At 49.8% G+C, this 27,391-nt stretch overlaps 1 protein-coding gene and 1 long non-coding RNA gene across 2 annotated transcripts in view; both read right to left on the bottom strand.

Annotated features, from left to right (window-relative positions):
• Positions 1-27,391, bottom strand: part of RTN1 (reticulon 1) — a 264,833-nt gene that overhangs the window by 92,209 nt on the left and 145,233 nt on the right. The window contains exon 3 of the mRNA XM_051826389.2: positions 25,913-26,647. Coding sequence (XP_051682349.2) covers positions 25,913-26,647 — 735 coding nt within the window. The remainder of the gene's footprint in view (positions 1-25,912; positions 26,648-27,391) is intronic.
• Positions 4,415-19,928, bottom strand: LOC138847196 (uncharacterized). The gene is made up of 2 exons (XR_011384853.1): positions 17,580-19,928; positions 4,415-17,261 (listed from the first exon to the last, which is right to left on the bottom strand). It is a non-coding gene; the product is annotated as an uncharacterized lncRNA (long non-coding RNA).

Below are 27,391 nucleotides of genomic sequence, written 5' to 3'. Positions count from 1 at the left end.
ACGGCCAGAGCTGGGCCAATCCGAAGCCAGGAGCCAGGAGCTTCTTCTGGGTCTCCCATGCAGGTGCAGGGGCCCAAGGACTTGGGCCATCTTCCTCTTCTTTTCCAGGCCATAGCAGAGAGCTTAATGGGAAGAGGAGCAGCTGGGACATGAACCGGTGCCCATATGGGATGCTGGCACCGCAGGCGAAGGCTTAGCCCACTATGCCACAGTGCCAGCCCCCAGGGTCTTTTCTTACGAATGCAGCATTGTCCTGTGCAGACAGTACAGGAGTGAAAGGCAACTGGAACAGCAGCAGCACTGCCAGCTGGTGTGAGAGAACAGAGGAGAGGAGGGTATGGACACCACAGTGCTGGCGTCTGGGGAGAGTCGGGGCTGGCCCTGGAGCTTGCCTTGCTTTGCCCCAGTACTGCAGTCAGGGGGAACAGCCGTCTCTCTCAACAGCTGTGCCATATACTTCAGATGTAAACATTTTGATGCCAAGTGAGCATACGGGGTTTGAAGAGGGAAAAGTGGGTGGTCAAGACAGCCAGGTCATCAGTACGCATTCTTAATAAGCAGCAGCGTTCACAGCTTATAGTTAGCCCAACAAAATACATCCCTGGCTCTGCAACGTGGCACTCCACTGGACACAGGTTTTGTCTACCATAATGGAGATATGATGGCTTGAATCGCTCCTCTGTGCCCAGAGTCACTTTATTCCAAGTTCTCTCTGAGAGCAAAGGAGAAATAAGATACCCAGCAGCTTACCCCATCCCCAAACTCAATTTCACTTCTGCCTCTACACTGCCCAGCACAGGCTCCAAGGACAGGGCAGGGAGTGTGTGTACTCTTGGGTCCACCCCCTAATTCCGCAGCCACCCTGTGATGGACGTCCCCTGGCGCGGGTGCTTCCATTTAACTGTGGTGAGGACTTAACGAGCCCATGTAGTTATCCACTAACTCACTATGTCAACAGTGAGAACATGCATCTCTCCCACTGGCGTATTATCGCAGCAGCATCTGACAATGGTACCCAGACTATTAAAGCAATGACTCTTCCTATGGATCTAATTTCCCAGGAAGCCACATACATGTTACTTCATGACAAATCACTGCTTCAGGACAACGCAAGCTTTCTCCCTACGTTAAGAAATGAAAACAGGTCACTCTGCTGCAAATGCTTCTCCTTGTCCCAGATTTTTGGAAGATGTGGGAGAAGAGGCAGAGAAAGATCTGGATTACTCAGGCGTCTCAACCATCACAATGTAAATAAACAACACAGGCAGGGATGGGAGAAACACTGCTTTCCCTGCTCCTATGAGATTTGATCACACTAATGCATTAATACATTACGTATGCCTCTGCCAGTGCTTTGCGGGTAAGGTCTGTGTCTTCATCATCTTGGCTTCCTCAGCCACAGCGCACTAATTCACATGTTGAGACCTGGTTCTTGAGCACATGAATAAGCATGTGCACACATGTAAGCAAACACACACAGACATGCACGTGGGTTCATCACAATTCCAATGACCTGGCCATAGACTCTCCTTTGTTTGTGGTGACAAGAACAGTAATGATTCCCATGGTGCTCAATGTTCAGTTCAACTTTTTTTCTTTTTTTTTTTTTTTCCGACAGGCAGAGTGGACAGTGAGAGAGACAGAGAGAAAGGTCTTCTTTTTGCCGTTGGTTCACCCTCCAATGGCCGCTGCAGCCAATGCACTGTGGCCAGCGCACCGCGCTGATCCAATGGCAGGAGCCAGGTGCTTCTCCTGGTCTCCCATGGGGTGCAGGGCCCAAGCACTTGGGCCACCCTCCACTGCACTCCCTGGCCACAGCAGAGAGCTGGCCTGGAAGAGGGGCAACCGGGACAGAATCCGGTGCCCCGACTGGGACTAGAACCCGGTGTGCCGGCGCTGCAGGTGGAGGATTAGCCTAGTGAGCCATGGCGCCGGCCTCAACCTTACCTTTAAAGAGGGTAGCAAAGGAGAAATGCACTGGACATCTTAATACTTCCCCCTCTTCAATCTTAATAGCCCTTAAGATTGAGAGCCTTGGCCAGTGCTGCGGCTCATTAGGCTAATCCTCTGCCTGCGGCGCCGGCACCCCAGGTTCTAGTCCCGGTTGTGATGCCGGATTCTGTCCCGGTTGCTCCTCTTCCAGTCCAGCTCTCTGCTGTGGCCCAGGAAGGCAGTGGAGGATGGCCCAAGTGCTTGGGCCCTGCACCTGCATGAGAGACCAGGAGGAAGCACCTGGCTCCTGCCTTCGGATCAGCGCAGTGTGCCAGCCTCAGTGCGCTGGCCGCACTGCGCCGGCCGCAGCGGCCACTTGGGGGTGAACCAACGGAAAAACGGAAGACCTTTCTCTCTGTCTCTCTCTCTCACTGTCTACTCTGCCTATCAAAAAAAAAAAAAAAAGATTGAGAGCCTTTGTTGTGAGAGTTCATCGTGATGACATTATTAATTGTTCCATACTCATTTATTCTATCCCCTCCATGGGCTGAGGGTTGAGTGAGTTCTCAAGTTCTTTGGTACTCTCAATGGAACCCAGTAAAGAATTAGCGACAGATAGGTGCTCTAAACCTGTGCTCAATCGAAGAATGGCCACGCTGGGTCAAACCCGAGGTCCAAACTGAGAGTGGAAACTGACCAGAGCTTCCAGGGAACAGAGTTGATTTTCACCTGTATAATGTGTCTGGCTGATGTTGAACTGGAATGTGTTAACTAACAACAGATCCAATCTGTCTTTAACAAGCACCTCAAGCCACAGGGATGGAGGGCACATTTGTTGTCCTTGTTAGCAACCTTATCACATCAGAGTTGTCCATTCCAATACATTCATTCTATCACCTTCCATACCTTCTTTGATGATTTAAAATATTTAACTATATTAAATGCCTATACTTTCCTACTTTATAATAATTTTTATTTATTTTTAAAAGACATTTACTTATTTGAGAGGCAGAGTTACAGAGAGGGGGGCGGGGAGAAGCAGAGACACAAACAGATCTTCCATCTGCTTGTTCACTCCCCAAATGGCTGCCACAGTCAGGGAAGAGTCAGGACAAAGCCAGGAGCCTGAAACTCCATCCAGGTCTCCCCCATGGGTGGAGAGACCTAAGCATCCAGGCCATCCGCTGCTGCTTTCTCGGGTGCTTTAACAGGGAGCTGGATCAGAAGTGCAGCAGCTGAGACTTGGATCTGTGTTCCCCTACAGGATCCAGCATTGCAAAGTCGGCCGCTCCACAACACTGGCCCTACTTTATATTTTAAATTCATAACTCCTACCTGTACCAGGTGCCACATGAGGTGTGTTCAACTGTGTACTGTTGGTTTTCTCCCTGCTGTGACGGCAGATTCCTCCCTGCTTTGCCCTGCCCACTCACTCCCAATGCCTGGCCCTTCCCAGGGTCTCCTTGATGATGACTGTGGGAATGCTGCCTAATTGACAAATGTGCGAGCGCCCAGAGCCACCCTGTCATTAGAGAGAAGGCAGAGAGGCACAGAAGTTAGTTACCTGCTTGATAAATCTCTCTCTCTCTCACACACACACACACCCCCAAAGGGAAACAGCAGAATTCAGCAAATGGCCACTTAGAGCTAAGGGAACACGTTCCTAATCCAGTGATCAGTAGGAAGACACAGGGCCAATCAGTATGAAAGATCTGGAAAGAGATTTACAGATTTTACTCAGACTGGGGGTGGGGGAGGGAGGAGAAACTGCTGCAAGGAAGCCAGATGGGTAGAATGCCATGAAACGTACAGCAGATGGCACTGAGATATTAAACTAACATTTCCTTATGCTGTAGTGGAGCTCTGTGTTACTGTCGCATTCAGGAGCCAGTCTATTTTAAAACACTCCGATGAGAAACGAATCCTGTATTGTTCAATCACTCTGCTAAAAACAACTCCAGGCATTAGCACCTAATGTGCTTTCACACAGGGATATGTTAGTATTATTCAGGCAAGGTTCTGTCTCACTCCACCACTCAGAAAGCGGAGGGAGGGGGGACGAGCCCACAGCCCCAGGAATCTGTTCAGAACCCAGCTCAGCGTGGTAAAGCCGAGAAAATCTGCTGCTCTCATTTCCATAGCAACAGCAGCAACCCTCAGACAGGCATTTTAAAACCAGATTTTTTTTTTTTTTTTTTTTGCTTTTCTATATACCTTTGCATGCTATTTTTAGAGAATGTTGAAATACAACTGACATTGCATGAGGCATAAACACACTGCCTATTCCAATTGCTTCAGTGTTAGGGGGGCTTGTCATTTTCTCATCTAACCCACTGTGGTGTTCCACTGTCGCCAGTGCAGCACTTGGCTCTCTAGGAAGCACTGTCTACTGAAAGTCAGGCTCCATGATATGCAGGCACTTCAAAAAGTTTGTGGGAAAATGGATTCAAGGATAAACGAGTTCTGAGGTCTATGCATAGTTTTTTTTTTTTTTTTAAGATTTATTTATTTATTTTAAAGGCAGAGTTACAGAGAAGCACAGGCAGAGAGAGAGAGGTCTTCCGTCTGCTGGTTCACTCCCCAGTTAGCTGCAACAGACGGAACTGCGCCGATCCGAAGCCAGGAGCCAGGTGCTTCTTCTGGGCCTCCCACGTGGGTGCACGGTCCCGAGGACTTGGGCCATCTTCTACTGCTTTTCCAGGCCACAGCAGAGAGCTGGGTTGGAAGTGAAGCAGCCGGGACTTGAATCCGTGCCCGTATGGAATGCTGGCACTGCAGACTGGGGCTTTACCTGCTGCACCACAGCACCGGCCCCCAGAGTTTGTTGTAACATGCATTTTCCATGAGCTTTGCAAAGACTCTTTGAATGCATGGATTTCAAAACTTGGGGCACCAAAATAATAAACTTCTCTTTTTTCTTCTTTAAAAAAACTTTTTAAAAAAATTTATTTGAGAGGCAGAGAGAAAGAGAGAGAGAGAAAGGGAGTGAGCACACTCCAATATAGAGCTTCACTCTCCAAATGCCCCAAAAAGAGTTGGGCAGGCCCCAGCAAAGCTCAGAGTGGGTAGCTCAGTCCAGGGCTCCCTCTTTGGTGGCGGGAACCCAACCACCTGAGCCATCAGCACTGCCCAAGTCAGCAGCAGGGTGTGCATTAGCAGGAAGCTGAGCAGTTACCCAACCCAGGCGCTCCGATGCAGGGCATGGCTGTCTTCACCAGCGCCAGGCCAAATGCCTGCCCCAATTTATCTTTTAGTTCCATTGTGCACAAAACTTTTTGAAGTACCCTAACACTCTCAGAATTTATAAGCCATGCAAAGTAATCAGCATATTATCCATTCGCTTTGCAAAAACAGCATTCCATTGCCACCTAAAAGGGAGCCACAGAAAGATTCACTTGCTGTCCCACAAAGTCTGAGGTTTAGAAATTGTCTAGTGTCAGTCATGGGAGTCAGGAAGAGAATTAAACATAAAATTCTGTAAGCAGGTGTTCACAGAAGAATCTTATCAACCATTCTGCATGTTGCAAAAGTTTCATAATAAAATAAGGGGAATAAAAGAAATACATGCATCTGATTATCAAACACCAGTCTAAGAGAACTTTCCGCTGCTCAAGGTTCTATTATACACAGTGGAAAAACAGAAGCTCAGAGATAATTGCTCATTCATTGATTAAAACAAACCAACTGAAGTAGGAAAAAAAAAAAACATTTGGAGGATTCTTGGAGGAATTTGGATATGAAATGGGCATCGGATTTGTTGAGGTACTTTTTCAATGGATGTGATAATAATGTCATGTGGCTATATGAAAAAAAAGTTCCTCTTTTTAGAGATGGACACAGAAGCATTTAGAGGGGAAATATAATATCTTGAAGGCTGTAAGAATTTTAAAAAGCTTCCCCCATAGTGGACAAAACCAATGTGATAACATGGAGGTAACAGATTTTGTTCACATTCTCTTTTCTCTACACCACTCTCTCTAATCTATTTAACACAGTTTGAGAAACAGAAGCGTGAGTATGGATTTCAAATCATCAATGAGAGTTCAGCATTGGAAGGGCCAACTCTGACCTCCTCTTCTTTCAAGGATGATTAAAATACAAACTATTTCTTGGCAGACAATTCTTTGTACGTGCTTGTGAAATGCCTCGTGTGGATTTTTTGCGTATGTTGGTGCACAGTTTTGGAAGCATGGAAAAGGGGACAAAGGAGATTAAGCAAAATGCACCGAACAAGCAACTTGTTATAAGAAATCTCTGTGCACAGAGACAAAACTGCTGCGTGAACCCTACCCGCTGCCTGCTGCCAGTGCACCTGCCTGCAGGGGCCTGGGCAGACAAAGGACTGCCCTGAATTGGAAGCACACCAAAGCTGACTGCCCACGTGGGATACGCGGGATGCGTAACAAAAATGGGAGGGCTTTTTGTGAGAAATGGCACTGGCTGAGGCTGCTGTAAAGGGACGATTCTGTGTTGATCACTGGGAGAATGTAATTAAGTGTTGCTGACAAAATGTTATTTCAAATATTCCTTAAAAAATCTAATGGGGGGAGAGCCTCTGGCCCAGCAGTTACAACGGGCAGCTGGGATGCCCATGTCTCAGACCAGAGCCGAGGTAGAGGCCCAGTTCCAGCAGTAGTGATGACTCAAGCAGTTGGGTCCCTGCCATCCACCTGGGGGACCCACAACCAATTCCTGGCTTCCAGCTTCAGCCTGGCCCAGTATCAACCAGTGTTGCAGGTATTTGGGGAGCGAACCAGCAGAGCAGGTGGGAGCTCTTGTCCTGTCTCTCTCTAACACAAGGGAGTGCCTAATGGTTCACAAGGTGGATCTCCATACAAATGAATCACAAGGATGAACTCTGTGTAAACTTTCCCTTTGGGAAGTGGGGGACCAGGAGGCTGTCACACTTCAAGCTTACCCTGAATTCAGGGTTTTGTTGTTTTTTTGCCAAGGGAAGTGATCCCAGTGGTTACTTCTGCAGGCATGGGCATCCTTCCATGTTGTGAGAAAACAGTCCTGCTCGCCTGCCCCCTGTGAGCTCACCCCGAGGTGAGCTGGGGCAGGTGAGCTCCACGCCAGATGGGGATGAAGCAGCTCACCCAGAGCCTCCGCGTTCTGGGGAACAGGAGTGGTGAGTCTCACAGGGAAGGCTGAGCTGCTTCCGGGGCTCAGCTGCAGGGCAAGGCTGCCATGTTCCACGGGCTCCTCACACAGCAGGCCCCGGGCTGCTCTCTGAGACCGACCCCTTGTGCTGCCTCAAGCCTCTTGCATACTTGAGTAACATCCATTACCAACTGCAATATGGACACAGGCAGCAGCTGCAAGGAGTTCATGGAAGATTCCACATTATGAAAAAAGCCATGCATGGAATTAAACATATTTTGCACCAAAATACACTTAACTTCCAATTCCATTTTCCATAAACAATCCAATTATGGAATGAGATAACCAATGCTGTCATTTACAACATGCGAGTTCCCCTCCCAATGTAAGAGGCTTAGAAGCATCATTCAATCTAAATCCCATTATGATTCTTGGGAGTAGGAATTATTAGCCACGTTTTACACATAAGGTTTGGGAGATTTAGGTCAGTAAGTGGTAAACCCAGGTTCAAACTCAAATCTTCCTTGTTCTAGAGGTTATGTTTCATCACTACATAATGCTGCTTGTTTCCACACCAACTTTCAAGACAAACCTTGCTTTTTCTTAGGGCCTGCTGTATTGGGGATAGCAAGAACCATTCTCTGCAGAAGGCTTTCCATTTCACTGGGGGTTATAAAGTTTCAGTAGACTGGTCTTGTGCAGTTTCAACAGGCTCAGCTCAACAAAGAGAAGGCTGGGCACAGGTCTATAGTGTCGTCCCCTTCTGCTCTGTCAGCTCGAATCTGTCACTGACTATGTCAGCTGACCCTCAAAGAGCACCTTTCTCTGAGACTACATTTCCCTTTCACAGGCTGATCACTCCAGGACTGCACAACCAAGAGGTAGATGCTCTCTATGGGCAGCGGTGGGTGATCCGTGTACAATGTTCTCTTCCTAATTGGCCTATTATTCTTTAACCTTTCACTGGGCTCAGTAACACTTACATGAGCTCTTGGAAAAAAAAAGCACAAGCTATATAAAACATGCCGAGATACAATAATATTTTATAATGTGTTTTGGCAACTTCATCTAGATGTCTGGCATCACCATCCACTTGTTTATTAAATGTGTGTTGAGTCCTGCTACTTACTAAGCATCATGGTAGACACCTGAGATCCAGCAGTGAACAGAAGGCTGTGACGGCAAAAAGCTGAAAGTCTCACTGGGAGAGACCAGCAGTAAACAAATGCACAGAGCATACGTCGGGTGCCAAGTGCTATGAAAAGCTAAAAGGAGACAGCCTTGTGCAGGAGGCCTGTGACACGGACTTAACGCTCATCCCATTTCCAGTGTGCCCCACGCATGATGATGGGCAGAGTGGTTACTAATTCTGGCCAATGAACCGTGAGATAGAGTGGCAGGTGTTCTTCCCAGGTAGCGGCTTGTCAGAGCTGGTGTGCACCTGGAGCTCTCGTGCCCCTTGGTTTGGGGACCTGAAATGTCCTTAATCTGTTGATATTCAGCAGCAGGGGAGGGAGGCAGCTTAGATCCCTTGTAACCAAACAAAGGGAAGCCCCCACCAACTAACATGAGGCTTCTGGGGGAGCTAAAAATAAATGCTTGTTGAGTAGGTGAGATTTGGGGGTGTGTTACTGCAGTATGCTGTGAGGAACAGAGCTCACAGAATGCCTGCACTGAGAAGGGACAGCAAATGGAGCTGTAGGTACCAAGAGCACCCGGATAACACATGGGGTGAACTCGGTGGTGGCCAACCCTGGATGGATGTTTGGGGGCTACAAAGAAAGAAAAATTGATTTACAGACATTACGGCGAAAAATTATATTTTGGGATATTTAGAGTTGGGCCAAGACATCTATACACTGAAAACAACACTCTACAGAAGGTGGCAAATTGGGTGAACTGGCTTTAGGGAAGCTCCCCAGTGCCAATCTGTTCCTCAATATGCTTGGGAAAGAATTTATTCATAAGATCAAGTACACTTCCTAAAACTGTGACATAGAAACTGTAAACTTACTGAAATCTGATTAATGTATATGAGGAGGCTTTAAAAGTTCCATAAAATGCATATTATGGAAAAATTATGCACAGATATCAAAAATGTTTGCATCAAAATAAATTTATCTTTTAACTCCATCTCCTGCATACTTTTTGTATGTTGTCATGTTGCAGGAAATATTCCTGCAATAAATGAGTAACTGAATTAGATTCTTCCAGAGCCCCATTTCATTGTATAACTATTGTTAACACAAATACTTAAATAGCAGTCAAATGAGAGGGTAGGTTCTTAACCCAAATTGTCTCAGTTAACCCTATTAAGAATCCTATGGCCGGCGCCGCGGCTCACTAGGCTAATCCTCCGCCTTGTGGCGCCGGCACACCGGGTTCTAGTCCTGGTCGGGGCGCCGGATTCTGTCTCAGTTGCCCCTCTTCCAGGCCAGCTCTCTGCTGTGGACCGGGAGTGCAGTGGAGGATGGCCCACGTGCTTGGGCCCTGCACCCCATGGGAGACCAGGAGAAGCACCTGGCTCCTGCCATCGGATCAGCGCGGTGCACTGGCTGCGGCGGCCATTGGAGGATGAACCAACGGCAAAGGAAGACCCTCTCTGTCTCTCTCTCTCACTGTCTACTCTGCCGGTCAAAGAAAAAAAAAAAAAAAAAAAAGAATCCTATGCTGTAGGTACTGTTACCCTCTTGGAAGCGATCGAAAAATTGAAACACAGGTTAACTTGCCCAAAGTCTCACAGCTAGTAATAACTGGGGAGCTAAGATCCCAAATCCAGTTGACCCATGATGTGTCTCAGTAGAACGGGGAATGTGCAGCCAAAAGCACACTCAGAAATCCAGACAAGGGGCTGCTGAGGGGGTGAGGACCTTGGGCACAGGTTCAGGTTGCAGCTGCTCCGATTCTCATTGTAGACCCCAGTCCTTTGAGAACAGAGCAGGTCACAGGCCACCGAAGCACGGTGGAAAGTTCCAATGAGAACAGCTCCATTCTATGCTGCCCGCGTAACAGTGAGCCTTGTCTCCCCCACTAGGATGGAGCCCCCCTCGTACATCTCTGGTTGGAATTTATAACTGAGCAATCTGGCTCAGACGAGGTTCGGGAGAGTTTCCTGATACTTAACTGTCGAGGATATTCTGAATAAAGCAATGGGCTTTGCTCCTGACCACCTAGGATCTAGCCCTGCTGTGGGGGGAAGATTAACACACTGGCTCACACACCCACAACAAAGAACTGGTTTGTCAAACGAAGCCTGCACTGGACGCTCAGAAAAATGGAGAGCATGAGGCACCCCAAAGAAACAGGATATAGGACATGTGTGTTTCAAAGGGGAAGCAGAAATACCCAGGGGCACTGGGGTCCCAAGTGGGGCCTTGAGTGGCTAAGGGACAGCGTGTAGGCTTGGGAATACCTTAGTTGGGGAGCCAGGAGTGGGATCTGAAGACACCTGACCTGTTTCCTACTTTTGCCTGGGGCTAGCCCTAGACAGAGGGCCATCTCCAGTTCTCCCAGGGATTGCTCTGGTTTCCAACAGGCACCAACCAGCTCCTCATCTCGTGGCTATTAAAGAGTTGTACGGTTTTATGAGACCATTTCACAGAGTATCAGTAAAATATCTTGAGGGCAAGACTGTCATTTACAAAATCTGCTTAGAATTACTACACCAGTATCGCTAGCAGCAGGGCTGATCAGCACCAGCAAAGGAGAAAGTTGTCGAGATAAGAAGAAGTCTATGAAATGATGCCACAGCAGGTCAGAGGCCCCTGCAGACATTCCAACTACAGCTCTTCCCTCTCAACCTCACATTCCAGCATCCTGATGATGCTGGCTACAGCAGCATGGGACCCAAGTTCCGGTGGCTGCTGTGGGAAGGATTGACTTCGGGCTAACTGTGGGAGTCCTGCTGCGCAGGCAGTGAGCACCAGGCTCCTGTCCCTTTGCCAGCCCCTTGCTCTAGGACCGTGAAGGAGGAAAAGGCACAAGAACACCTATCTCCCCACTGCATCTCAGACGTGACGTGCGTCACCACCACTCGCTTCTACTGGTCAGAATTAGCCCTCCCAGGTGTGGGGAGGGCTGGGAGACACATCACTGACAGTGTAACCTCTTCCAGCAACAACTCAACACCGTGGGCGAGCCAGTATTATCTTTCCCAGTTACAGAATGGGCTTCACACGGACTGCAGGGACCGTTCCCATATTACACTTGGCGAAAGACAGAAAACTTACAGTTCAGCTGAATGATCTTATGTGCCTCAGTGCAGATGTGACAGGAGAAGTAAAGCTGAAACGCAAAAGGTGACTTTCCCGAAGGACTCTGGCTCCCAGACTGCCCCACCAACAAGGCCTTCTGTACTTTTAATGCTCGGAGGGAAAGATGCGGCCTCCTCCAGACCCAGAATGTAAACATGGGAGGCCTGAGGAATCAAGGTCAAAGTCAGGACTTTTGGCTTTGCGAGTATGGCACATACTAGTAGAATACACAAAATCTATTCAAAATGTTAGGATTCTGTTTTCAGAGGACTAAGAAAAGGCATAAAAATATGGATCCCACAGAGAAAAAAGATGAAGAAAATAGGAGAAGCAAATTGACAGTGACATTATTTTAATTCTATCACAATTACCTAGAATCCATTGTTTATTTCTAGTATTTGAGAAAAATATAATTCTATATAAAATTAATTCAACTATCAATTGACTGAGCTGAATTTTTTTTTTTAATTAAAAGCTTTGCAGGAGACTGGACTGAATTTCTAGCTGATTGGCTATGACCCAGCTGCACATGATGTGTACTTTTATTAAACTAATTTTTTAAAATTTTTTGACAGGCAGAGTTAGTGAGAAAGAGACAGAGATAAAGGTCTTCCTTGCATTGATTCACCGCCCAAATGGCCGCTACGGCCGGCGCTGCGCCGATCCAAAGCCAGGAGCCGGGTGCTTCTCCTGGTCTCCCATGGGGTGCAGGGGCCCAAGCACTTGGGCCATCCTCCACTGCACTCCCTGGCCACAGCAGAGAGCTGGCCTGGAAGAGGGGCAACCGGGACAGAATCCGGTGCCCTGACCGGGACTAGAACCGGGGGTGCCAGCGTGCTGCGGGCGGAGGATTAGCCTAGTGAGCTGCAGCGGCAGCCTATTAAACTATTTTCATGCACACACATTCACGATACTTCATCTTAAATCTCCAAATTCTAAATAAACTAGCTACAGAAAAGTGCTCTGAAATTGGTTTGTCTGTTGAAGGTAGCAGTTAAGAGACTGGAGCACCGGGGTTTGATTCCTACCTCTGGTTTCTGACTCCAGCTCTCTGTGGGGAAGACCTTGGGAGGCAGTGACGATGGCTCAAGTAATTGGGCTCCTGCTGTCCAGCTGGAAGCCCTAGACTGCATCCCCATTCTGGCTTTGGAACTGGCACAGTCCAGGCCATTGTTAGTGCTTGGAGAATGAACCACAGCAGACAGGAGCACCTCCCCATCCCTCTGTGTGTGTGTGTGTGTATGTGTGTGTGTGTCTTCCTCTCCAAGATAAAACAAAAAGTTTATGCGCCAGAAGTTTGATTTTCAGTGTGGCAGTATTGAGGTGAGGTGATAGAATATTTAAGAAGTGGGTCTCTGAATGTCACTAAGTCACTGGAGAGTGCTACCTTAAGAAGGGACTAATGTAGTTCTTATAATGGGGCCGCAAAGTTAAAGCTCCAGCCTGCAGTCCTGGCATCCCATAGAGGCGCTGGTTTGAGTCCCAGAGGCTCTACTTCCCATCCAGCTCTCTGCTGTGGCCTGGGAAAGCAGTAGAAGATGACCCAACTCCTTGGGCCCCTGCAACCGTGTGGGAGACCCAGAAGAAGCTCCTGGCTCCTGGCTCCTGGCTTCAGATCAGCTCAGCTCTGGCCATTGTGGCCACTTGGGGAGTGAACCAGCAGATGAAAGACCTCTCTCTGTGTCTCTCTCTCTCTGTAACTCTTTCAAATAAAACAAATCTTTTTTAAAAAGCCTGGTTAGCTCATGTGAGAATGAGTTGCAATAAGGGAGCCTGGCCCCTCTCCTGAATCTCTCTTCCACATATACCACTTATGGTTCCTGCATAGGCCCTCACCAGATCTCAGCGAATATTGGTGCCATGCTCTTGAACCGCCAGAACTGTGAGCTATGTAGACTTCTTTTCTTTTTAAAGTACCCAGCCTCAGATATTTTGCTACAGCAACAGAAAACAGGCCAAGATAAGCATTTAAGTTTTCTGAAAAGCAAGTCAACTACTTGGAAATCAATTTAGTTGGGAAAGGACACTGTGTGAGTTGGGAGATGTCGAATCCTGGGTCTTGGTATCACCAGTAACAACTAACTGACTGCACCTCAACCTTCAACTTCAACTTGAAAGGAACTGTTGACTCCCCACACCCCAAGCAGTAGGAAACTACAGTTCAAAAATTCTACTTGGGATTACATTCTATATTTTGGTAGATGTCAAGTGGTCTACTTAAAATGAATTCTGGGGGCCGGTGCTGTGGCTTAGCAGGTAAAGCTGCTGCCTGCACTGCTGGCATCCCATATGGGCATGGGTTTGAGTGCCGGCTGCTCCACTTCCTATCCAGCTCTCTGCTATGGCCTGGGAAAGCAGAAGATGCCCAAGTCCTTGGGCCCCTGCACCCATGTGAGAGACCTGGACGAAACTCCTGGCTCCTGGCTTCAGGTTGGCTCAGCTCCAGCTGTTGTGGCCAACTGGGGAGAGAACCAGCAGGTGGAAGATCTCTCTCTCTCTCTCTCTCTCTCTCTTTGCCCTCTCCTTCTCTCTCTGTGTAACTCTGACTTTCAAATAAATAAATAAATAAATCTTAAAAAAATAAAAAAATGAATTCTGGTCAAAACTAAGCTATGCATTTACAGGTATTTTTGAAACTCCATCCTTGTGATTGTCCAAGGAAAACATGAATGGCAAGTTAATACATTTTTCTTACATCAAAATCCAAGGGCCTTACTTTTAACTTTCAAATCATGCGGATTGAGAAGGGGTTAAGAAGTAGAGGCTGGATATTTTCATCATAACCACTGGATGGCAACAGACATCAACAGTGAGAGGAGACAGTCAATGCAAAGCCACCTTTACGCTTTCCTTGAGCTCCTCTGCATTTTTAGATATAAAATTAAACAATCTAAAGATAATGGGGGGAAGTAAATAAGAGTGAATTGGGAAGTAGAACAATGACGTTCTGAAACACATATTTGGCTTTTCCAAGTGCTTTGTGTGCTCAGATAAATCCCGCAAGAGTTCAGGACTCAGCCAAGAGCTGTAAGAAAATGAAGTGAAGAGGTGAGCCAGAATGCTGTATTTCCCCGAATACGTAACTCTGAACCAGATTAGTAGTGGCAGGGAAGTTTCTGACCCTATGTGATAAAACCATGCTGGCTACTCACTTGACAGCCTACAGAGCTCAACCCCACCCTTGGGCCTCCTTCCTCTCCTGTGGACTTCCCAATCTGCGGACAGAGACCACCTGGAGGCTTCCTCCGACCAAGGTGCCACCAAGGACACCAGGACAGTGAACAGACAGCTTCTTGGGGTCCCCAACACATTCCTTTGGGGTCCTTGCTCTGGAGGAATTATGGGATGGGGAGATGTAAGATAGCATCCTCCAGGGAGGGCTGGTCAGCACATACTTAACGTGATCTCCCGTCCACCCTCCCATTCATTCTCACAATGAATGGTCTTCGAACACCTTAGTGTCTAACCAGGAACCACCCACCTCCAGGGTATCCCCTCACACAGCACTCTGCTGGCTTCCGTTTCAATACCTGCCCCTTCCCCACCTATGTGCAAACCCCATGAAGGTGGATTCATGTCTGTCTTGGCTGCCACTACCTTGCTAGTGTCAGGTATGTACTACAAAAAGTTCGTGGGAAGTGGAATTCAAAGATAAGTCTATTTTGTTGCCAGAAAATTTAGAAATGCATGCATAGTTCTTTCATAATATGCATTTTCCAAGAACTTTTTAATGAACCCCCATATCCAGAGATTTCAATTTTTTTGCATCAAAAATAAACTCATCCTGTAATTCTTTGACATGAACTTTTCTGAAGTTTCTTCATAGTTGCCATACTGACCTGCGTGAAGGAGGAAGGCCTGGCCTCTGGTGGGGCTGACACGGCTTCGAGTGAAATGTTTGCAGCTTGTATTAGTGAAGTGTGCATAGGATCAGGCAGAAAGGACCTGGAAGTCCTGAGACCACGTGCATGAATGTTCCACCCAAACTTCTGAGGCAGCTGAAGATAGCATTTGAAAGAGAGAGAGTATCCCGTAGAACTCACAGTCCATGAATCATATCCTCTAAGTTTCATTATTGGAAGGGATGATGATTTCTGTGAGGCATAAGGGGCCTGGACAGGGAGTCAGAAACACTATCTAGGGATGGTCATTATTTCTTGGGCACACCGAAATACTTGCCAGCTGTGAACTCCCTCTACAGGCAAGTTCAAGGTTGACTGGAATCCATCTTAGCAGATAATCTGCACCCCACTCAGTGACCAGATCAAGTTTACTAGGCAGTTGGCATTAAAATATTAGAGGTATAACAACTGTTTCAGATCATCATATGCACCCTGGAGGTGAAGGGTCAAGAATATCCACTCCTGGAAATACTAGGTGCTAAAAGTCACCATTACTTGGAACAACTCTATCCAAGGCTGACTGTCCAAACCCATCTTTTTTTTTTTTTTTTTTTTTTTTTTTACAGGCAGAGTGGACAGTGAGAGAGAGAGACAGAGAGAAAGGTCTTCCTTTGCCGTTGGTTCACCCTCCAATGGTTGCCGCGGCTGGCGTGCTGCGACCAGCGCCGCACTGATCCGAAGGCAGGAGCCAGGTGCTTCTCCTGGTCTCCCATGGGGTGCAGGACCCAAGCACTTGGGCCATCCTCCACTGCTCTCCCCGGCCACAGCAGAGAGCTGGCCTGGAAGAGGGGCAACCGAGACAGAATCCGGTGCCTCGACCAGGACTAGAACCCGGTGTGCCGGCGCCGCAAGGTGGAGGATTAGCCTACTGAGCCATGGCGCCGGCCCAAAGCCATCATTTTTAAAAACAGAATAACATGCAACCTTGTGACTGCTTTAACACCAACACAAACTTATCTTTTTTTTTTTTTTTTTTTTTGACAGGCAGAGTGGACAGTGAGAGAGAGAGACAGAGAGAAAGATTTTCCTTTTCTGTTGGTTCACCCCCCAATGGCTGCTGTGGCGGGCACACTACGCTGATCCGAAGCCAGCAGCCAGGTGCTTCTCCTGGTCTCCTATGCGGGTGTAGGGCCCAAGCACTTGGGCCATCCTCCACTGCACTCCCACTGCACTCCCAAGCTGGACTGGAAGAGGAGCAACCGGGACAGAATCTGGCGCCCCGACCGGGACTAGAACCCAGGGTGCTGGCGCCGCAGGCGGAGGATTAGCCTAGTGAGCCATGGTGCTGGCCATCAAGAATCTTTATCAACTAATTTATCAACTCAGAATCATAGAAGCAAATAAATATAGGACTAGCATATAACAATTTTTTTTTTAGAATGACAGGAGAAAAAGTAAGTGGTGGCACATTTTTGGTTCCTAAACATTTGAGGACAGAAACAGTGAAAAGTAATAACCGGAGAAGACCTCTACCTGACAGCCTTCCTGCGAGTCCCTCCCCCAAGGAAGACTCGGGCTTTTCCCCGCCCACAGGGGCTGCGACCTCCAGAGGTGCCCGGTGAGGAGGGTGGAGAGCCCCGTGACCCTCAGCACAGGACAGAGCTGACACCTCTCTAACAGGGAGATACAGAAACAGCGGACTCCCCCTCAGTTTCCTTAATTAAAAAACAGGCTAAGCCGGGGGCATGCTCATCAAGGTGATTTTCACGCAGCTCTGACCTGCTTAGCTCATCTGCTGACACAGAAACCCTCAAGCTTCTGTGTGCTTGTTACAGTGTAGCTTTACGCTCCCACCCATCCTCATCCGGGGGGTTTCAGGGTCAGGCTAAGGCAGGAACCTGATTTTCTGACAAGCACTCCAGGCAACATTTAGCCACTGGCTTAAAGCAACAGTCCCCAAAGTGGGTCACTGCACGCATGCTTGAGGGTTCCACAGAGAGAATTTTCACTTTGTAATTTTAGTTTTATAATAATTTTTCCAATACTAAGAACACTCTGGATCATTTGGATGATCGTTTTATAACCAAATGCTACTTCAAGAAGGGTTTACACTCAGGGCTGCACTGAGCACCTTAACTTTTTTTTTTTTTTTTTTTTTGACAGGCAGAGTGGACAGTGAGAGAGAGAGACAGAGAGAAAGGTCTTCCTTTTGCCGTTGGTTCACCCTTCAATGGCCGCCGCGGCCAGCGCGCTGCGGCCGGCACACTGCGCTGATCCGATGGCAGGAGCCAGGAGCCAGGTGCTTTTCCTGGTCTCCCATGGGGTGCAGGGCCCAAGCACCTGGGCCATCCTCCACTGCACTCCCTGGCCACAGCAGAGGGCTGGCCTGGAAGAGGGGCAACCGGGACAGAATCCGGTGCCCCGACCGGGACTAGAACCCGGTGAGCACCTTAACTTTGTCCCAGGCTACGGAGTTTTGTCTCCAGACTTAATTCTTTTAAATCACTTCACAGAGTTTGTAGAAAATGGAAGTAAAGATACATATTTTAATGCAAATAATTTGAAATCCCTGCATAGATTTTGCATAAAATGAATAGTCCATTAAATTTTTGAAGATCCTGTATATGCATGGATTTCAAATTTCTTTTTTTTTTTTTTTTTGACAGGCAGAGTGGACAGTGAGAGAAAGAGACAGAGAGAAAGGTCTTCCTTTGCCGTTGGTTCACCCTCCAATGGCCGCCACGGCTGGCGTGCTGTGGCTGGCGCACCGCGCTGATCTGATGGCAGGAGCCAGGTGCTTCTCCTGGTCTCCCATGGGGTGCAGGGCCCAAGCACTTGGGCCATCCTCCACTGCACTCCCTGGCCACAGCAGAGAGCTGGCCTGGAAGAGGGGCAACCGAGACAGAATCCGGCGCCCCGACTGGGACTAGAACCCGGTGTGCCGGCGCCGCAAGGCGGAGGATTAGCCTAGTGAGCCGCGGCGCTGGCCGGATTTCAAATTTCTTTGCCCTAGAGACCTGCCTGGTGACACAGTGAGTTAAGCCACTGCTTCAGAAGCCTGCATCCCATATTGGAATGCTGGGTCAAGTCCCAGGCGCCCTGTTTCCAATCCAGCATCCTGCTAATGCTCCCAGGAATGCAGCAGAAGATGGCCCAAGTCTTTGGATCCTTGCCAACTATTTAGAAAACCTGGATGGAGTTCCAGGCTTCTGGCTTTGGCCTGACCCAGACCTGGCTATCAGAGCCATCTGTGGTGTGAACCAGGGGATGGAAGAGATCTTCCTCTTTGTCTCCGCCTGTTTCTCTGTTGCTCTGCCTTTTAAAAATCTTTTTCTTTTGCACCAAAGTAAAGATATCTTATTCCATTTTCCATGAAATTTTTGAAGCACCCTTGTACTACATCAGAAGGATGAAAACAATTTATCTACTCAACTCCATGTTGATGGAGTGTGGTTTCCAATTTTTTCATTATTATTAACAATGCTATAGGAAAAATATGTAGATGTTTGTTGTTAAACTTATCTATTTTATTTTATTTGAATGGCAGAGAGATAAAGATAGATCTGGGCTAGGCGGAAGCCAGGAGCCAGGAACTCAATCCAGATCTCCACAAGGGTAGCAAGGACCAACTACCTGAGCCACCACTGCTGCCCACTGGGGTGTGTGTGAACAGAAAGCTGGCATCAGGAGCAGAGCAGGACTGGAACCCAGGCACTCTAACATGGGATATAAGTATCCCAAGCAGCATCTTTAGAAAAATGATTTATTTATTTGAAAGGCAGAGTTACAGGGAGAGGGAGAGGGAGAGGGAGAGAGAGAGAGAGAGAGAGATGTCTTCCACCCACTGGTTCACTCCTCAAATGTCTGCAATGGCTGGAGCTGGGCTGATACGAAGCCAGGAGCTTCTTCCAGGTCTCCCGTGTGAGTGCAGGGGCCCAAGCACTTGGGACATCTTTCACTGCTTTCCCAGGCCACAGCAGAGAGCTGGATTGGAAGTGGAGCAGCCGGGACTTGAACTGGTGCCCATTCAGGACAGTGACACTGTAGGCTTTACCCGCTATGCCACAGTGTTGGCCCCCAAAGTAGCATCTTAACCACTGTGCTAAACACCCAGCCCTACTGATATGTATCTGTATATTTATACATGTATGAGATATATATATATATTTATACTATTTGCTGTTGCATTTCTGTGGCATAAATTCTCAATAGTACTTAATGGATATGGCCATTTAGAACATTAACAGCTATTATTAGAGTACTCAAATGTGTTTTGATTCTGAGAGCTAGGGTCATGAGTGTTCACAGCAAAGTGAGACTCGAATGACATCACTTCATTTGTTCAGGAATGGGACACAGAGAAAGCAGATTTGGACAAGTCGCAGGTCCCACCGCACCTGGGAAGGCTACAGGAAGTCCAATAAACAGACTTGCAGCTCAGGAGAGGACTTCTACAAAGTGACAGATCTGGAAAGTGCCGTGGCTTAGGCCGGCGCTGCGGCTCACTAGGCTAATCCTCTGCCTGCGGCGCTGGCACACAGGGTTCTAGTCCCGGCTGCCCCTCTTCCAGGCCAGCTCTCTGCTGTGGCCAGGGAGTGCAGTGGAGGATGGCCCAAGTGCTTGGGCCCTGCACCCGCATGGGGGACCAGGAGAAGCACCTGGCTCCTGCCATGGGATCAGCGCAGTGCGCCGGCTGCAGCAGCCCTTGGAGGGTGAACCAACGAAAAAGGAAGACCTTTCTCTCTGTCTGTCTCTCTCTCACTGTCCACTCTGCCTGTCAAAAAAAAAAAAAAAAAAAAAAAAAAAAAAGTGCCGTGGCTGAAAGTCTGCCACTGTGGGTGACAACAGCCAATACAGCTAGGAAATGAGGGAGGAAGAAAGGTAAGAACAGAACTCAGGGGGCAAGACAGGAACTGAAAAGGAGGCAAGACCTTTCTCTGTCTCTCCCTCTGTCTGTCCATGATTCTACCTCTCAAATAAATAAATAAAAATCTTTAAAACAATAAAACATACACATATAAGTACAATTTTTTAAACCCACCCAGTTTTGCTTCATAACACATTTTCCATGAAATTTTGGGAAAACCTTTGTATAGAGAATTTCAAAGTTTTTTTTGCCTCCAAATAAACTTATCTCTTCATTCTATTTTTCAAAAACTTTTTCAAGCATCCTCATACACTACTCTCTTAGGGATGTTTTAGGGATTGCTCAGCAGTATAACATCAAATAACCAGAGGGGATAAGAAAGATGAGACAAGAAGAGTCCTTGGTGACCTCTGGCAGAATGCCTCTGGGAGGGGCCACCGCTGTGGCGTAGCAGGTAAAGCTGCCGTATCCAGAGCCAGCTTCCCATATGGGCACTGGTTAGAGACCTGGCTGCTCCATTTCCGATCCAGCTCTCTGCTGTGGCCTGGGAAAGCAGCAGAAGATGGCCCAAGTCCTTGGGCCCCTGCACCCACGTGGGAGGCCCAGGAAAAGATCCTGGCTCCTGGCTTCGGATGGGCACAGCTTCGGATGGGCGCAGCTCCAGCCACTGCCGCCAACTGGGGAGCGAATCAGCAGATGGAAGACCTCTCTTCTCTCTGCTTCTCCTCTCTCTGTAACTCTGACTTTCAAAGAAATAAATAAATCTTTTCTTTTTAGAAAAAGAATGCTTCTGGGAGAGAATGTGACAGCTGAAGGCTCATGGCCTATAACTGCTGTTCAAGCTTTAATGTGATTGGAACCAGGAGAGGTCCTTATGAAAATGCAAATTCTGCTTCAGTGCATCGTAGATCTGCCCGAGATTCCCCCGGTCTAAGAGCCTCCCACATGGTATCCACCGGGTTCATCCAAACACCGCACAAGAGAATTTTGAAACGCCCATGGAAAATGAAGCTAAACGATGTTTATTTTGGTGCAGAAATTTTTTGAAATCCATGTGTAGTTTTTTCATAATATGCACTTATCATGAATTTTTTGAAGACTTCCTAAATGCATAGATTTCAAAATTTGTTGCACCAAAATAAATTTTTCTTTTTAATAATGTTTTATTTCTTTTACTTGAAAGGGATGGATAGGTAGGTATCTCCCATCCATTGGTTCAGTCTCCAAATGCCTGCAACATCTGGGGCTGTGCCAGGCCAAAGCTAGGAGCTGGGAACTCAGTCTGGATCTCCCACATGGGTGGCAGGGATCCAACCACTTGAGCCATCACCTGCCGCCTCCCAGAGTATGAATTAGCAGGAAGCAAGGGCATAGCTGGAAGCTGAACCCCAGCAATCCAGTGTGGGATTTGGGCAAAACAAACAGTGGCTTCACTGCTGAGCCAAAGCCCCACCTCTTAACTTATCTTTGAATTCCATTTCCTATGAACTCTTTGAAGTTCCTAAAGTACTGGAACGCAGGGAAGGGACACGAGAGCAGAGAGCACTGTTTATGGACTCTGAGGCACACTCCCAGGAGAACGTGTCTATGGGGAAACGGCTTTGGTAAGGACCACACACTCATCTTGACACGCCACATCGCATAGTAGTGTTCTGCTGAGTTTTGTATTGTCTTTTCACTTGGATGTTCCTTAAGCTAGGACGAATGTTGTGGAAATGAAAATGTATCAACTCCTTCAGAGTGTAATTTTCAGAGTAATCTGACCCAGAAGGTGTGGGGAGCTGGAACACAGGGCGACAGTGAGTCCTGAATGCACTCAGGTCTGAGACAGTGAGTCCTGAATGCACTCAGGTCTGAGACAGTGAGTCCTGAATGCACTCGGGTCTGAGACGTCTCCCCCACTCTTTCCTGGCGTCAGGAAAACAAAAACACAGAGGTGCCGAGCACCAGCAGAGCCTCATCGTTCCCCCAATTTGTCCCAGCTGCAAATCAGAGAAATCACCTGTGCCTCCTGGTCCCTATCACTGCCCAGTTATAAATGAGGCAGCCCTGGAGACTCTCTGTGTCTGGGAACCCCCTGTCTCTCAGTATCTGGTATCCTCTCCAGGTGCTCTAGCCCACATCCCACATCCCTTTGATCAACCGCTCCAACTCATCTCCCACTACCTCCCTCCTCCCTTGACACAGGTTCCCTATAAAGCCCCAGCATTACACACAAGCCCCAAGCTTCTCTCCCTCTGAGGCTGCTCCTGCCAGTTCTTTGCCCTAATAAAACTCTTACTTTGTGGCTGGCGCCGCGGCTCAATAGGCTAATCCTCTGCCTGCGGCCCGACCCGGGTTCTGGCCCCGGTCAGGGCGCCGGATTCTGTCCCGGTTGCTCCTCTTCCAGGCCAGCTCTCTGCTGTAGCCCGGGAGGGCAGTGGAGGATGGCCCAAGTTCTTGGGCCCTGCACCCGGATGGGAGACCAGGAGGAAGCACCTGGCTCCTGGCTTCAGATCTGCGCAGTGCGCCGGCCGCAATGCGCTGGCTGTAGCAGCCACTTGGGGGGTGAACCAACGGAAAAAGGGGGACCTTTCTCTCTGTCTCTCTCTCCCACTGTCTAACTCTGCCTGTCAAAAAAAAAAAAAAAAAAAAAAAAAAAGGGCCGGCACTGTGGCTCAATGGGTTAACGCCCTGGCCTGAAGTGCCCGAAGCCTATATCTGCGCTGGTTCTAGTCCTGGCTGCTCCTCTTCCGATCCAGCTCTCTGCTGTGGCCTGGGATAGCAGTAGAAGATGGCCCAAGTCCTTGGGCCCCTGCACCTGCATGGGAGAACCGGAGGAAGCTCCTGGCTTCAGATCGGCGCAGCTCTGGCCGGTTCGGCCATCTGGGGAGTGAACCAGCTGATGGAAGTCCTCTCTCTCTGGCTCTACCTCTCACTGTAACTCTGTCTTTCAAATAAAATAAAAATAAATCTTTAAAAAAACACAACTTTTTATTTGCTCAGCGTGATCTTGGTTGTCGTTCTTGGTCGCGGTTGAAAACCCTAACAAGGCCGGCGCCGCGGCTCACTAGGTTAATCCTCCACCTTGCGGCGCTGGCACACCAGGTTCTAGTCCCGGTCGGGGTGCCGGATTCTGTCCCGGTTGCCCCTCTTCCAGGCCAGCTCTCTGCTGTGGCCAGGGAGTGCAGTGGAGGATGGCCCACGTGCTTGGGCCCTGCACCCCATGGGAGACCAGGAAAAGCACCTGGCTCCTGGCTCCTGCCATCGGATCAGCGCGGTGCTCCGGCTGCAAAGCGCAGGCCGCGGTGGCCATTGGAGGGTGAACCAACGGCTAAAGGAAGACCTTTCTCTCTGTCTCTCTCTCTCACTGTCCACTCTGCCTGTCAAAAAACAAACAAACAAACAAACAAACAAAAACACCTTAACAGACAGGAGCTTGGGGGTGTTCAGCAGGAAACCGAACTGCATGTAGTTTCCTCCTCCTCCTCCTCCATCACCACCATCACCACCAACACCAATACCCCCCCACCCTCCACCCCCACCCCCCCCACCACCACAACAACAACAACAATGGCAGAGGTCTCTAAAAGGCAAGAAAGCAGCAAAAACAGACCTTGTTAGGGCACTGGCACCTGTAAGCCTGGTGCCCCCTGAGCCTATGATGCCATCAGCTCTCATTCTAAATATTCCTAGGTCTTTCTGAAGTTCAGCGCCCCATGAGCTCAACAGCACCCCCGCCAGGGGGATGGGCATCCTAGTGGGGGCATAAGTCTGCATGCATCTGCGCTTTTCAGAGGCTTCACTGGTCAAGAGCAGGACGCCTCCAGAGCTAACCGGATCTCCCTGCAGGAGGCAGTCACACGTGGCGGGAGTGCACAGCTACTGTCCACTGATGGCGATTAAGAACAGCCCGGAGGAGGCCGCGGCACCGATGCTTTCTCACCTGCAGAGATGGAGCAGTGAGACCACACGGAATCTCAGTGCTCCACTGACCTGCAGGAGGCACTGAGTCACTGCCCGAGGCCCCCAGCACTGGGCTGCCCCAGAACAGCCTTTCAGATGCTCTTCAGAGATAGTGCCCCTGAGCAGCACGTCTCAGCGGGAGACAGGGTTTCAAAGGAGCCCACAGAGCAAGGGGGAGCAGAGGTTACTCCCCCCAGCATGCTTTCGTCCTTTGAAAGACTGCAGCTCTCTCTTCCCTCACTTCTACACTGGGCTGCCCTATGGGGGAACTTGCACACATCCTGGCGACGTGGAACTGGGCGTGAAAGACAGCCAGAAGCCCTTGCATTCACGGCTTCCCAACCCTTCAGCTCTGCATCAGATTCCAGTGAGCCGGGCGCAGCTGCTGCACCTGGCTCTCAGAGCTCCCCAGGGAGGGAAATGGGCCTGCGGAATTCCCTTTCCTCCGTGGCTCTCACACCTGCTGACTTGGGAGACCAAGCCTATTCCAACAGCACTGTGCACGTGGCGGCTGCTCCTGGAACACCTGTAGGGGAGAACATGGAGATGCCTGCAGGTCCCAGGACAGCGACACAAGCACACACCCAGTGTGACTCCAGCTGGACCCCTGCGGGCCCCTGGGGACTGAGGTTGTTTACTTACTGCTGGTTCCTGGGGCTCCGCACAAGCTACGAGGTCCCTCCCCAGCGCTGTCAGAGTGGTGACAAAACACACCATGTCAGTGTCAATATTCACCTAACAAGTACGCATTCTCAGTTAAACCTGTCTTCACATATCCTCCCTAGCACACACACTAAATACACTTTAAACTCTCGGGAGAGTTATCTGGGAAATCAAGAGTCAATTATATCCACCCCCACAGGATGCCACGTGTCTGAGCCACCAGCAAGCAGGAAGCAGGGTTATTATCATTTGATTTCATTCCTCTAGGTTCCCCCATCCCACTGTGTTCATTTCAAGGAATGGAGAGGCTGGCTTCCAGTCTCTGACCAGAGAGACTGCGTGCTCTGTCTTTATAGGGAGCACTCGACCTGCTACCGACATCATTGAAGGAGGCACAGAGGCAGGAAAAGGGGGAACACCCTTTAGAACACACACTCCCAAAAGGCAAGATACTTCTAAAGAAGCAAGAAGTAGCGTGGGTGCGGGGGAGGTGACCCTGAATAGAACTGTGCTTCTAGGTTCTGGATTAAAGTCCCACCCGGGTGTGCTGTCCTGCGTGCGGGGCGTGGCTTCTGTCTTCACCCAAGTCACGCCTTTCACAAAGCTCTAGGCACGGGGGCCTCGTAGCTTCCTGTGACTCTTGGATTTCTTTCCTGGTTTCCATAATACAATTGCAGTCAGGTGTGGTGGACGATTTTTGAAGAGCGTGTAACATCTGAAGACCTCCCAAGTCAAAACCCTTCTCAGTCACACAGGACTTTAAAAATTAACCACTCGCACTTGCTTAGGGACAGGGGAAACCGCAGAATCCACTTTGGTTCCTGCCTTTCCCGTCTACCTGGAACACAAAATCTTGAACAAGGTCCGAATCTCTTGCTCCTTGGATAGAAGCAAAAGGACGGGGCTGAGGCTCCCGCGGCCCATTTTAGAAGACAGGTCTGGCTGCCAAATAGAGCCTGCTAACTAATGGCGGCCCCGGACTGCCCAGTGGGACTGCCCAGGTGAGAAACTGGAAAGGAGCCTGGACAACAGTAGTCACAGCATCCCTTTCAAGCAGGGAAACCCGGTCCTGAACAGAAGCAGGGGGCACTTAGTCCCTCCCGGAGGCCTGGGAGCGTGCACAAAGCCGCTCACTCCCAGCAGAGGCTCTGCGCGCCCGCCCTGCGCTAGGAACCGCGCTTCGGCCACCCTGGTTCCAGCCGCGGTTCCTCCCATCCCCTTGGAATCATTGGCCGGCAGTGTGCCACGCGCAGGTGGAGAACACGCCCCCAATCAACCCGCTGCAACCGGAGATGTCGGGACTTTACCTTTCTGCTTATCGAGAAAGAGCAGTGGGGGCGCGTCGCCAGGACCCCACAATCCAGGGCCTTTCGCCGCCGCGGGACCCGGGGACGAGCTCGCCGCCTCCGCAGGTGTGCGCTGCGCCGCGGGCCCCTCGGGCGCCGCCGGGGCGCCGTCTCCAGCGGGCAGCTCGGAGCCGGCTTGCGGAGCGGCCGAGGGCGGCTCCGGGAAGGGCTCCGGCTCGGCCAGGCCCCGCCGGCTGGGCGCGCGCTCCTCTTCGCGGATGGCGTCCAGGGCGCTCTGCCGCGCCGGGGGCGAGTCCTGCTCGCGCTTGGGGCTCTCCTCGGAGGCGGAGGAGGCGTCGCACGACTCGATGATGAGCTCGCTGTCCAGCTCGGCCTCGCGCTCCTCGCGCAGAATGCTGTACTGGATGGACGGTGAGGCGGGCGACGGCGGAGGGCCGCCCACGTGGCCGAAGCTCGCGTAGCCCGAGGGAAGTGCGTCCTCGGCGGCCATCGGGTCCTCGGATACCAGCTCGATCTCCGAGTCCCCGGACTCGGCGCTGCTGGCCTCGTGGTCCAGGGGGCTGGGGATGGTGGGCAGCCCGGCTCTGGCCTTGGCCTCGGGCCGGTCGGCCACGTGGGCCGGCGGCCGGGGACTCTCGGCGGTTTCGTAGGATAACCCCTTGGCCTCCTTGATAGCCGTGATGAGCTCGTCCTCGGAGAGGCTGCCCTTCCCCTGGGATTCCGCAGCAGATGGTTCTGGCGTCCCAACAGAGCGACCAAGATGAGTCCAGGAGGCACACACGCGGACGGACAGATGGACAGGGAGTGGAGAAAGAAAACACAATTCCATTAGGGGCATGTTTTCTCCTTGGCTTGAGAAACACATATCTCATTAGCACAGAAACAGGCTGTTAAGAGCGCGCGGCTGGAGACACAGGCCACCTGCGTGTGTTTTACATACCTATCTATCTGAAGCTAGCTGCTTAACGAAGATGAAGCCCAGCGATGTCTTAGCCCCAGAAGCTGGGCCGGTTTTTCCCTTTGCGTTTCCGATTCATTTCCCGATTTCTCAGATTTCATCAGATCATCTGATGTTCACAACTCTTTCATTGGGCCCCCCAGCAGCCACAAGTCCCAGAGTCACCCATCAGGCCTTGCCCTTGGCTGGTCACGTTCTCTTTTCTAATTATCAAGACAGGTCATTTGGAGTCTTGGATACCACCTGACTTCAGCACTTTACACTTCCGGGAAGAACTGATAGTCTTACAGTCTGTGGTGGGAAGAACAACTAAGAGGTGTTTTTTGTTTGTTTTTGTTTTTGTTTTGCCAACTGCACCAGAGGGGCGGTGCCACTGCACAATCCCACAGGGCTCGCAAACGTGGCAGCCTACTGCCAGCTTTCCCCCACTCTCCTCACCTCTCTTGTGAAGAATAAAACCCCAGAGCCAACCCAGCTCCCTGAACCAGTGCCCTCCCTGCGCCTGGTGCTTGTGCAGATGG

Source organism: Oryctolagus cuniculus, chromosome 20 (assembly GCF_964237555.1).
Source record: "Oryctolagus cuniculus chromosome 20, mOryCun1.1, whole genome shotgun sequence".
NCBI classification, from domain to species: domain Eukaryota; kingdom Metazoa; phylum Chordata; class Mammalia; order Lagomorpha; family Leporidae; genus Oryctolagus; species Oryctolagus cuniculus.
This window is presented reverse-complemented; position numbering and strand designations above follow the sequence as displayed.